Source organism: Narcine bancroftii (genome assembly GCF_036971445.1).
Source record: "Narcine bancroftii isolate sNarBan1 chromosome 5 unlocalized genomic scaffold, sNarBan1.hap1 SUPER_5_unloc_1, whole genome shotgun sequence".
Taxonomy (NCBI): domain Eukaryota; kingdom Metazoa; phylum Chordata; class Chondrichthyes; order Torpediniformes; family Narcinidae; genus Narcine; species Narcine bancroftii.
Genome location: NW_027211801.1, coordinates 1,316,678 through 1,329,249, shown reverse-complemented (window position 1 = coordinate 1,329,249; position 12,572 = coordinate 1,316,678). Strand labels below are relative to the sequence as shown.

The window sequence follows — 12,572 nt, the reverse complement described above, 5'->3', positions numbered from 1 at the left end:
AGTCCCAGATACATCAAACCTTTTGACTGAACTGATGATGGGCTCATCTCCACCAACCTGCCTTTTCCTCAAATCCCTTAATTCCCCTATTATGTAAAATTGTACACAACTTTGCCTTCAATATATTTACTGAAGTCACCTCGAATGCTTCAATGGGCAGTGAATTCCACAGATTCCCCAATCTCGGGGAAAGGGAGTTCCTCCAAATCAATGTCCTAACTCTACTCCCCTGAATCTTGCGTTAAGTGCCCATGTTCTGATCTTTCCCCACCAATGGAAACAACTTACCTACCTCTATCTTATCTATGCCTTTCATAATTTTAGACATTTCTATTAGATCCACTGTCATTCACCTAAATTCCAGTGAGTGCAATTCCAGATGACTTCAAAGGCCAACCTGCTGAATCTCCTCTTCACCGCCTCCAGAACCAATTAATCCTTACTCAAGTTAAGAGATGAGAACTGGGGCAATTCTCCAGATGCAGCCTCACCAGACAACACAACCTGACTGCTCCAAAATTCAATCCCTCCAACACTGAAGGCCAATATTCAAGTCCCTGAACTCCTGAAAAGTTTACATGGCTGGAACTGAGAGTGTTGATATCTTTTTGTTAATTATGTCCACGTTGTTAAAAGCCACCTGATGAATTGCAAAATAAATAAATGAATAAATAGAGGGTTGCTGGCACCAAAGTAGTACCTGTGGAGAGAAATCAGCCAGAATCATGATTTATTGTCACAAACATGTGCCAATGAGAGTCAAAGAAGTACCTGTGAGGGTGAAAAACCAGAATAAAACAGTAAGGGACATCGCCCAAACCTTAGGATGACCAGAATGATTAAAAAGAAATAGGGTCCTGGTGATCTCAGTCATAGCAATGGGACTGGTCGACCAAGGAAAACCTCCACTCTTGATGACAGAAGAAATCTCAGCAGAATGAAGAAAAGTCCACAAACTCCTGTCGGACAGATCAGAAACACTCTTCAGGAGGCAAGTCTGGATACGTCAATGACGACTGTCCACAGGAGACTAAGGTTTTACGATGTTTCTCAGTGTTTTATTCTGGTTTACCGGCTTCTTTAACTTTCATTGGCTCAACTTTGGTCCTCGTGTAGAAAGATGGCAACCACAGACTCCAAATGATTAGAGCAAGCCTCGCTCATTTGTACCTGCACCAATGAAGCAATTAAATACACCTGAGTTCTAACACACAGCTGTGAAGCCAAATGTCCCAAATGTTATGGTTCCCTGAAATGACGCAACTAAGGGCTGTAATTTCTCCCTGGTCAAAACAAAATGTGTAAAAATAACCTTGAATAAAATCTGGAATCTTCACTTTAATTGCATGGGAATTATCGGATTACATTGAAAACTGTGGAAAACAGGGGCAAATAGTGGAAAAAGCATCTTAATACCAAACATCCTCAACTGAGGAGTGCAGTAAACAGAGGGTCCTGGGAATAGAGATACATCATCCCTTCAAAGTGGCATCACAGAGGGATATGGGCGTAAAGTGAGCTTTTGGCACTTTCACCTTCATAAATCAAAGTATTGAGTACAGGAGTTGGGATGTTTTGGTCAAGGTTAGGAATTATTACCTTGTCTGTAGAAGAATGAGGGGAGATTTAATGGAGCTATTTCAAATTATGATGGGGATTTTGCAGAATAAATGTAGGTAAGATATTTCCACTGAGGGTAGGTGAGATAGAGACCAGAAGACGTAGGTTAAGGGAGAAAGGGGAAAGGTTCTGGGGAAATTCTTCACATAGAGATTGGTGGGAGTGTGGAATGAGTTGAAGTGGTGAATGTGGGAAGGGTCATGGATGGGAGGGGGGGTCAATGTTCATATTTAAGAAGAATTTAGATAGATACTTGGATGTGAGGGGTATGGAGGGCTGTGGGCTGTGTGCAGGTCAGTGGGACCATGCCAATAAAATGGTTTAGATAGACTGGAAGGGCCGAAGGGCCTGTTTCCGTGCTGTCATGTTCTCTGATGGAGGGCACTGTCTGTGTCTGTGTCATTAGTGCTAATTCTGCCCCTCCCGCGGGAAAAAGTCTGTCTTGTGTCATGTATGTGACCCGAGAACATTTCAGGGACCACAACCAGATGGGGTGATTCTCCGCCCCACGGCGTCCTCCTGACCCCTCCCCCTCATGGACACCCCTTCTTAAACAGAGCCTCCGGAGCCGCTTTGCAGACGGGAGAACCGGAGCGACTCCGGGAGTTCGAGGAACCCAATCGCGCTGCTTTGTCTTCACCTGTCCGGAGCGATGGTCTCTGCGCTGGGTCTCCTGTGGTCTCTGATGGTCTGGGTTCCAGGTGAGAAGTCGGGGGCCATTCCCCGTTGATGCTATCCCCTCCCCTCGAACTGAGCCGGGTTGGACCTTTTTCCCGCGCCTTGTTTTCCCGCGTTCACCCGCTGCGGTGTTTTTTGTGTCATTGCAGGTGTCCTGGCGTTGGTTAAACTCCATCAGACCCCAATGTCCGACCCACTCTCTGCGGGACAGACCGTCCACTTGGAGTGTCGGCTGGAGGGGGGGAGCGTTGCAAGTTACTACATGAACTGGTACCGACAGCGACCCGGAGAAGCTCCAGAGTGGGTATTGGAACACCAACCGGATAATGATATCTACCGAGGCAGCGGGTTCACCAGCCGATTCGCCCCGTCCAGAGACACCTCGGCCAACACTCACACCTTGACCATCCGCAGCCTGGAAGCTGGAGACTCCGCCGTCTACTACTGTGCTACATGGGACGGTTCAGCAAACGAATACGTGTTCGGCCCTGGATCCACGTTGATCGTAACAAGTGAGTGAACTCAGGGAACTTTTCGGACTTTTATTTCCAGATCTGAGAATCTATCTTTCATTCATTTTGTCCGTGAGCACAGAAGATGTCAGTAAACTGTCGAGACCCCGCGCTGGAGACAGATTCTGCAGATCCCCCTCAGCCAGATGAGGTTTGACCTGGGAAAGTCACCTCACCCCGACCCCCAGATTGGTGTGTGTGGGCCCCCAACGCAATTTGATACCCAGTTAATCTCAATTCCAAGGTCAACATTTTAACATCACTTCACAAAAATCATGTTGGGTCCAATTTATTCTTAAGAACTTTCCCTAAAAAACTTTTTTAGTCGTGTCCAATAATGTTTCACCATAATCACATAACCAAGTAGAATGTAGGAAAGAAGCTACTTCCTTATGACACCTGAAACATAAATCTGAAGAAATTAAATTATATCTCTTTAATTTTTCAGGGGTTAAATATCACTGATGTATAAAGTTATAATGAAGCAACTTATCTCACATTAACAATCTTAGTCACACTATCTTTACATAAATTACCGCAAAATTCCTGATCAACTATGATCCCAAAATCCTTTTCCCTATTTAATCTCGACTTATATAAATCTAATTTAGGCATTTTATTCTGTAATAACAAATACATTTCAGACACAAATTGTTTTCTTCCCACCTTCCATAAGCCAAATTTCAACTTTTAACTGCCTTGGCAACATTAAAGAATGTCCCAAATTATCCAGTAGTGAAGCTCTAACTCGGGAATAACAAAAAAAAGTACTTTGTGGAATTTCCTTCATTCTTTGAAAAGACATTAAATAATCAGCTTCATAACAATCTTGTACAATTTTAATTCCTTTCTGATCTCACATTTTGATTATTAAGCGTAAAAGGAAAAGGTTTATTCGGGTATAAAGTTGTCTTAGCTGAAATTTTCCCCGGTTTACCTATTTCGTCATTTATCATTTTCTATCATTCAATTAAATGTCTCAAAATAGGTGAATTTTATGTGAATAATAACTTGGAATTCCATTTATCAATAAATTGCTTATTTTTCTTCTCACCAATTGTGTATAACACAGTATTAGCCCAAACCAATGGATAATCCAAGTCCAACATTCTATTAATACATTTTAATTGTGCTCCTCTTTAATAATTGTGAAAATTAGTTAGTTGTAAATCTCCCAGTTCATACCTCCACATTAATTTTTGTAAAGATTCTCTCAACATGATATCTTTCCATAAAAATAAACTTTCTAACTGTAGAATTCAAATCCCAAAGAAACTTTTGTGGTATTTACAATGTATAGATTAAAAAAGATATTATATTCTAGGAAAGATATCCATCTTCACAAAAAAAACTCTATCTATTGATGCGAGAGGTAAATCTTTCATCTATTTAAATCACTCTTGATTTTATGAAATAAAGGCAATTAATTTAACTCATAAAAATGATCCAATTTCCTATCCAATCTAATACCTAAAAATTTAATTTGATCTGACCATTTAAATTGAACAATCATTTCACAATGAGGATCATCACCATCAATGGCAGAATCTAACTTCTTCCCTCATCAATGTTATAGCCAGATATTTCTCCATGTTGTTTCAATCTTTCACATAGTGATTTCAAAGAATTCTGAGTTTCTGTTCAGTAAACCAAAACATCATCTGGAAATAAATTAGTCTTATACTCCTCAGATTTCACTTTAACACCTTTAATATTATTTTCTTGTCTTATGAATTGAGCCGAGGTTTCAATACCTAATGCAAACAATGCAAGAATCAAAGGGAAACTTTGTCTACTCAATCGTTGTAATAAAAACATGATGATATTTGACCATTCGTCCCCAATCTGGCAAAAGCTTTTTGATAGAAAGATTCAATCCAATGAATAAACATTGGTCCAAACCCAAACCTTTTTAATACCTTCAATAAAAAACTCCACTCTCTCCGATCAAATGCCTTTTTGGCATCTAATGATAAAACCACTGGTCAGTTGGATTCCTCCCAAGAAATAGGAATCATACTAATTGATATTGCAATAGTATCTGAAGAATAATGATTTTTAATAACACCAGCTTGATCTAAATGTATTAAACCTGGTAAGTGTTTCCTCAATCAATTTGCTAGAACCTTAGTTACAATTTTGTAACCAACATTTCACAAAGAAATTGGTCCATAAGATCCAGTATTTAAGATTTATTAATGCTATTGTTAATAGATGTATTGAAACAAGGAATGGAAGTTCACTCTTTACCAGATTCATTTTCTCAAGCTATTACAATAGTTAACCATATAACCATATAACCATTTATTCAATAAAAGATTGGGATCCATTGAAAGATGGGTCTTATCGACCAATTTCGTTGTTGAATTCTGATTATAAGGTTATAACAAAGGTTCTAGCTAAGAAGAGCTAATAGATTGGCAAAATATTTACCAGATTTAATTCATTTGGATCAGGCTAGATTTATTAAAAATTGTTATTCAGCAGAATAACATTCTTTATAAATTCAGCAGAATTGTTTTCTTTGATTAAGATTTCTTGGGAGGAATCCAAACTACCATTGGTTATTTCATTGGATGCAGAGAAGGCCTTTGATGGAGTTGAGTGGAGTTTTTTTTTTAAACGTTGTGTAGAAATTTACATTTGGTCCAAGATTTACTTGTTGGATTAAGGCATTATATTAAAAAATCCTATTGCTAGAGTCTTGACAAATGCACAGTTCTCTTTACCTTTTCTGTTGAATTGATCAACTAGACAAGGATGTCCTTTGTGACCAGCTCTTTTTGCATTAGTTATTGAATCTTTGGCTCAGATGATTATGCAAGATGGTAATATTGTAGATATTAAAGTGAAGTTTGATGAATTTAAAATTAATTTGTTTGTGGATGATGTTTTGATATTCTTAACAAACCTCAGAATTCTTTGAAGTGGTTACATGACAGACTGAAACAGTATGGAGAAATATCAGGCTGTCAAATCATTTGGGAAAAAAGTGAGATTAGTCCATTAGAGGCAATAGATTATTCTCTTTCTAAACATATTGTTAAATTTAAATGGTTGGATCAAATGAAGTATTTAGGTGTTCAGGAAGATAGTAATTATAGTCATTTATATGAAATAAATGATTTACCATTATTTTTTAAATTAAAAATGACTTCAATCAATGGAAATATTTACCAATTACTTTAATAAAAAGAGTTAAATGTATTGAAATGAACATTTTTCCTCATTTTCAGAATCTATTTCAATCTATTCCTTGTAAGATTCCCACTAATTTTTTTAAGGATTTGAACTCCATGGTGAGCAAATTGTTATGGAAAGATGCGATGGCAAAGGTATCTTTACAAAAATTAACCTGGAAATATGAATGAGGAGGTTTACAACTTCTGAATTTTCTAAATTACTATGATGTGGCACAGTGAAATTTATTAAAAGGATGTTTGATTTGGAAAAGTCATTGATATGGACAAATAGTGAATGATCTCAAATTGGTAAGAAGAGGATGGATCAGCTTCTTTTTGATGAAATAACCCTAACCCTAACCCTAACCCTAACCCTCACCTCACTGACAAAAGGCAAATGAGGAAAAACCCAACACCCAACCCCAACCAACCAATTTTCCCCTGCAGCCGCTGCAACCGTGTCTGCCTGTCCCGCATCGGACTTGTCAGCCACAAACGAGCCTGCAGCTGACGTGGACTTTTTACCCCCTCCATAAATCTTCGTCCGCGAAGCCAAGCCCAAGAATTTGAAACATACTTTGCAACTATGGTATAAAATAAATGAAGTTCTAGGTACTCAAGGGAAGATTTCAGATAAAACTCCTTTGTATCAATATAAGCTTTTTTCCTTTACACAATAATCATTTTTTGAAGTTATGGGATCAAAAGTGTATTAAATTTGTACAAGATTCTTATGAAGCAGGTTATTTTATTTCTTTCCAAAGAATGAAAGAGAAAAATAATATTCCTTCAAATACTCTTTTTTCTTATTATCAATTTAATGTTTTATTGTTGGATAATTTGGGACATACTTTACGGTTACCTAGTTGATCAAAGTTTGAAATTTTACTTACAGAGGGAGGTAAGAAGGGATTTAGATCTGCGATGTATTCTTTATTACAGAATAAAATGTCTATGTTGGATTTGCATAAATATAGGTTGAAATGGGTAAAAGATGAAGGAATATTTATTCATCAAAATGATTGGATGAATTTAGTATGACTAAAATTATAAATGTCATTTATCGGTGAGTTCATTATAATTTTATTAATCAATTATATTTAATTCTAGAAAAATTAAGGGGATAAAATTTAATTTCTTCATATTTGTGTTTTTTTGATGTCAGAAGGAAGAAGATTATTTTTTTACATTCTACTTCCCCATTCTACTTCCCCAAAATATCCCCTTTCATCCTGAACCCATGTCCTCTGGTTTGTATGTTACTTATCGTCAGTTGAAAAAGCATTTTCTCTGTCTCATAACGTTAAATATGTCTACCAAATCTCCCTCATTCTCCTTTCCCCAGGGAATAAAGTTCTAGCCTGTTTAACCTTTCTCTGTAACTCTGTTCCTGAGGTCCTGTTAACATCCGAGTAAATGTTCTCTACACTCTTTCAATCCTAGTTCGTGACCAATGTTTTACTCTAATTTACCATAAAACATCCCAACTCCTGTACTCAATACTTTGATTTATAAAGGCCATCGTGTTCATGTCCATGGGATCTTTTATTCAGAGTTGGTGTTGGTGTTTGGACTTCATCACCTAATGATGTTTCCCTTCTGCTCTCCCACACAGGTAGCGACTCTCGGAAACCCTCGGTTCAACTGCTCCCTCCCTCCCAGAATGAGACCGACTCAGGCTCGGCCACCTTGTCTTGCCTGGTGAGCGGCTTTAAGCCAGGCTTCGCGTCACTCCGGTGGAGCGTGGATGGGGTCGAGACAGAGAGCGGGGTGACGACGGGTGTCGCATCCCCTGATGCTGACCAGACCTACAAGCAGAGCAGTTACCTGCATGTGTCCGCCACTGCCTGGAACACAGGCTCCAGCTATACCTGCATCGTGAGCCACAGCTCACTGAGCTCGCCTCTGCGCGAGTCCATCTCGTCGTTATCCTGTGTGTAGTGAGGCCAGCAGAACACGCAGATTCTTGGCTCGTGCCTTGGATTTCACAGCTCAATGAAGGGCTCAAGCCTGAAATGTTGATTATGTATTTTTACCTTTGCTATATAAAGGACACTGTTTGACTTGCTGAGTTACTCCAGTGTTGTGTATTTACTTCAACCACGGGTGTCTGCAGACTTTCATGTTTTGTTCCTGATTCTCTGCCCATGTTTCATGCCCTCTTTGGGGTCTGTGTCTGCCTTGTGTGGTATAATCGTGCAAAAATATTCACTGCTGGAGACCAACCCAATTCTTAATCATCTCCAAAATCAGATTTTCCTGTATTCTGTAGAATTGTCCTTCCAGCCCCACATTTCAACTCCTGTTGTGTGTAGAATGTGGAGAGATTCCCCCATAGACAGTGAACCTGTAGTGATCAGATCCTGTGCAAAGCACAACTCAATAAAGTGGAGAAGAGGCAAGTTTGCTGTGGTCTGTCATTATTCAACTCCTCGCTGTAAATTCAGCAGGTAAGGTGGTGCTCGGGAGAATTCTAGGGGTACCTTGCAGAGAGCCAGCGATTGCGACCTCCCTCTCGGCCCAGCATGGCTCTGACCTCTGCACTTTCCCTCCTCTACATCGGAAGGACTCGGCACCGACTAGGAGATCCGTTCACTGAGAACCTTCTTTCCATCTGCACCAGTGGCAGGGATCTCCCAGTGACCACCCACTTCAAATCTACTCCCTTCTCCCGCACTGAATGGTCTGTTCGAGGTCTCATGCCCTTTCCAACCAAGACCACCTGTAAATGGGAGGAACAACACCTTAATATTCTGGCGGGACCCTCTCTGTTTATTTAAAGTATTTTATTTATTCAACATATATAATGTCAAAAAATAAGAATGTTATAGCATGAGTACATAATAAAATATTACAAATATGTATTGACACTTTATTTATAAAAGCTAAAATACTAAAATATAAAATCTAAAATAACTACAAATTACAAAAAAAAACCTATTTATCCACCCTCCCCCAAACTAATCTAATCCGAAATCTAAAATATAAGATATTTCATTATCAAACAATTAGGTTATTAATTTGGATTCCATCAGTTGAGACACAAAGACCTTAAAAGCATCATGAAGTTGTTTTTTTAGGGAAAACTTGACTGGTCAAGATAGAAATTAATAAAATAATTACTTTTATTTCATTATTTCAAATTTGGAAACATAAATAATATTTATCAGTAAATTTATCCGTATTGTTTCTAATGGAATCTCTGCGAACCATCTCTCTAATGTTAATGGAACATCAGATTTCCGTGTTACAGTGACACTTTTCTTGCTGTTACTAAAACCCACTTAACAAGCTTTAATTGGGAATCTAACAACAATAATTTAGGAGAAACACTTTCAAAATTTCCCAGCAAAAGTCATTGAGGATTTAAAGGAAAATTTACTCCTGTTTTCGGTTGTAAAAATTGACTGATAGAAACCCAAAACGGGTTGACCATTGAACAAGACCACATAGAGTGCAGAACAGTTCCAATTTCTCTTCCACATCTAAAACATGGATCCGATAAATCCAATCACCATCTAGTCAATTTCTGAGGACTAATATACAATTGATCTAAAAAATTATATGCATTAATCTATATCATACATTAATAGTATTTGTCATAACCTCTTCACACAAATTCTGCCAGATTTGTTGATATTATATCCAAATCTTGTTCCCTTGTTTTTTTGAATTAAACAAACCTACTTTAGGTTTCTGGTCTTTTAATAATATTTATGCAAATAAAATAAACTTTTTAATCATTCCATCAACTATAATTTTTTTCAAATGTGAAAGATCTTTTAAAATCATTTCCAGTCCTAATGTCTCTCTCAATTAAGCCCTCGATTGAAAATAACAATGTAATGTATTATAAGTTAGACCATATTTAATAATGAATTGGTCAAAAGACATCAATCTATATCAGACTTCCAGGTAATAGCTAAACCATTTCCTTGAAACAGCTGAGGCTGGTTGTAAAAAAATAATTTGACAATTAACATTTTAATATTTCCTAATAAAATTAACTTTGGGTCTAACGGATGTTTAACCTTTAACACTTGCTGAAAATGCTTCAATTTGTATCCAAAATGACTTAACCTTAATATGCGGCCAAATTGAGTGAACAAAGAACCTATCTCTTTATGATGTCTAAAACATAAATCTGAAGAAATTCAATTAAATCTTTTTAATAATTAATGTGTTAAATATTATTAATGTAAAAAGCTATATTGTTCTAATCTGCATCTTACATTGAGAATTTTAGTCATATTATCTTTACATAACATTCTCCAATCATTTTGATCTGTTGTTCTACCTAAATATGTTCCCCACTTTAATCTCGATTTATGAATATCGATTTTGGACCATTTTCCTTTGAAGTAATTTATACATTTCTGAAATTAATTTATTAATACCCACTTTAATAAGTAACATTTCTAACTCAGACTATCCAGTTAATCTTAAACTTTGACCTAATTTATCAATTAAAAGAGCTTAATCTTGATAATAACAAAAAAAGTATTTATTTGGAACATTATATTTTCTTTCTTTAGTAGAAAAGAAACAAAATAACCAGCTTCAAAACAATCTTTTATTATTTAAATCCTCATTTGATTCCATATCTTTCAAAATTAATTATTAGCAATCAAAGGAAAAAGTTTATTTTGATTTCAAGGTGTTTTACCTGAAATCTTAGCATAAGGTGGAGGAAGGGAATGTAACACATCCCATCCTTGTGATTCAGGGACAAAATGTTCCTCATCTCTCTTGTCCTTGCATTCTTTCTCATTCAAAAACAATTGATTGAATGGTTCCCTGAGCCAGCAGGCTGCATATTCCCTGCTCTCAAGATTATCTTTCTGGTTTTGATAGAGCCAGATGTTCAAGGCTTGACACATCCAGTCATCATCGGATCTGAACTTTGGCCAGTTTTCGGAGCTCCCTTTAATTGGGCTTTTAACCCATTCTATACAATACCTGACCATGGTCAGTTTGTTCTTTCCACGGGTCTTCCGCGTGCCCCAGTCAGATAACATCAATCCCAACGGGCTGTACGTGGTTATCTGATTCTCACATCCTTCACTAGGATTATCTTCCTTGCTACCCACACTTCCCATACTAACAGGCAAGTAGAATTCCTCTTACCGAGTTCCAGTAGCAATCTCTAGCGCGCTTCCTCAACGTTCTCTCATCGTTTGTTTTCAATGCCTCTTCTCAGATATCACTCGCTTCATCCACTGACCAATCACCCTCCGTCCGTGAGTCCAGCTGAATCAGCTGGGGTGCACCTACCCCCGTCGTCGGGCACTCTGTCAGTGGAGGGAGTGTGATCCCGGATGAGCCCCATTTGTTAGAAATAGATGTACCTTCACAGAAATTGCTCGAGACAAAAATTGAGAACAAAGAACATTTATTAAACAACAATGCAAAGTTGGGTGCTTCCCCTTACCATGGGAATACACACGTACACTGGGGCTCACCCAACTTTTATACAGTTCATTTCAGTATAGGAATACCCTCCCCCTTACATTCTTCTGCCTCCTGGAGAGGTTTGGCATTAAGTAATCCTGCCTGCCTACGTGCTGTTTCTGTGAACTTGGGGGACCAGGGGGTATCCTGTCGGTGTCTTCTCATGTCATTATCCTCATTGTCCTTATTCACAACCTTGCCCTTGTCCCCATTCACACCTTTCCGACTCTCAGCTACAGTCTCTTCATATGCAGAGTTCGCTAATCCTGTCTAGAGTTTACTGATTTAATATACATAACTTGATAAATCTGTGTAAGGCTTACTAATTATATATGTAGAACTTGGTACTTCTGTCTAGGGCTAGGAGACCCTTATCTCTTTCATACTAACTCTACTTCCTATATTCTATGATCTATTGTCTATCCTCATCTCATTCATACAGTGAACTTGCTGATTCTGTCTAAAGGCTAGGAGATCCTTATCTTACTCAGACTGATTCTGCTTCCTGCATTCTAATATCCATGTCTCATCCTGTTTGTACTGGCTTCATTCATTTATCCATGTATCAATTTTAGTTTCTTCGTGTTCATATTTGAATATCAGTTTTACTCATCTCTCACACCACCAATCTCACAATCTATTTTATTCCATAATAAAATAGGGTCCGTATTACCAATTAATCATCTGGTGTTCCATTTATAAATAAATTCTAGGATAGATTTTTAAAATCTATTTCAGTGAATTGTATAATGTCCCATGTTAAATATTTACCTCAATCAAATTTTCCATTAATAAATTTCAACTGAGCAACTTTATAATCATATTGAAAATGTGGAATCTGTAAACCTCTTAGTTCAAATTTTGAAGTTAATTTCTCTAAGGATTCATTTACCATTTTACCTTTCCACAAAAATGTCCTCATTATTAAATTTAGATCCTTAATTTTTTTTTTGAGGTATATTGAAAGGAATGGATTGAAAAAATATTGAATCCTTGGGAAATTATCCATCTTGATACAATTCACTCAACCTATTAAAGTTTTAGGAAAATCATTCCATCTATTCAAATCCTCTTTAATTTTATTAAATAATGGTAAATACTGATTGATGAAGGCCAATATGCCAAAACC

The 12,572-nt window shown here is 37.4% G+C and overlaps 1 protein-coding gene across 1 annotated transcript; it reads left to right on the top strand.

Annotated features, from left to right (window-relative positions):
• The first annotated feature begins 2,180 nt into the window (after positions 1 to 2,180).
• LOC138750101 (immunoglobulin lambda-1 light chain-like) lies at positions 2,181 to 8,067 on the top strand. Its single transcript, XM_069912234.1, has 3 exons — positions 2,181 to 2,321; positions 2,448 to 2,810; positions 7,608 to 8,067. Exons 1-3 carry the CDS (start codon positions 2,273 to 2,275, stop codon positions 7,931 to 7,933), a joined length of 738 nt encoding a protein of 245 aa, XP_069768335.1. The 5' UTR covers positions 2,181 to 2,272; the 3' UTR covers positions 7,934 to 8,067.
• The last annotated feature ends 4,505 nt before the right edge of the window (positions 8,068 to 12,572 follow it).

Bases quoted from the DNA above. Each gene is read 5' to 3' on its own strand.
- LOC138750101 (XM_069912234.1), top strand. From the start codon at position 2,273: ATGGTCTCTGCGCTGGGTCTCCTGTGGTCTCTGATGGTCTGGGTTCCA. The intron at 2,322-2,447 runs GTGAGAAGTCGG...GTGTCATTGCAG, and splicing joins TCTGATGGTCTGGGTTCCAG to GTGTCCTGGCGTTGGTTAAA. The intron at 2,811-7,607 runs GTGAGTGAACTC...TCTCCCACACAG, and splicing joins ATCCACGTTGATCGTAACAA to GTAGCGACTCTCGGAAACCC.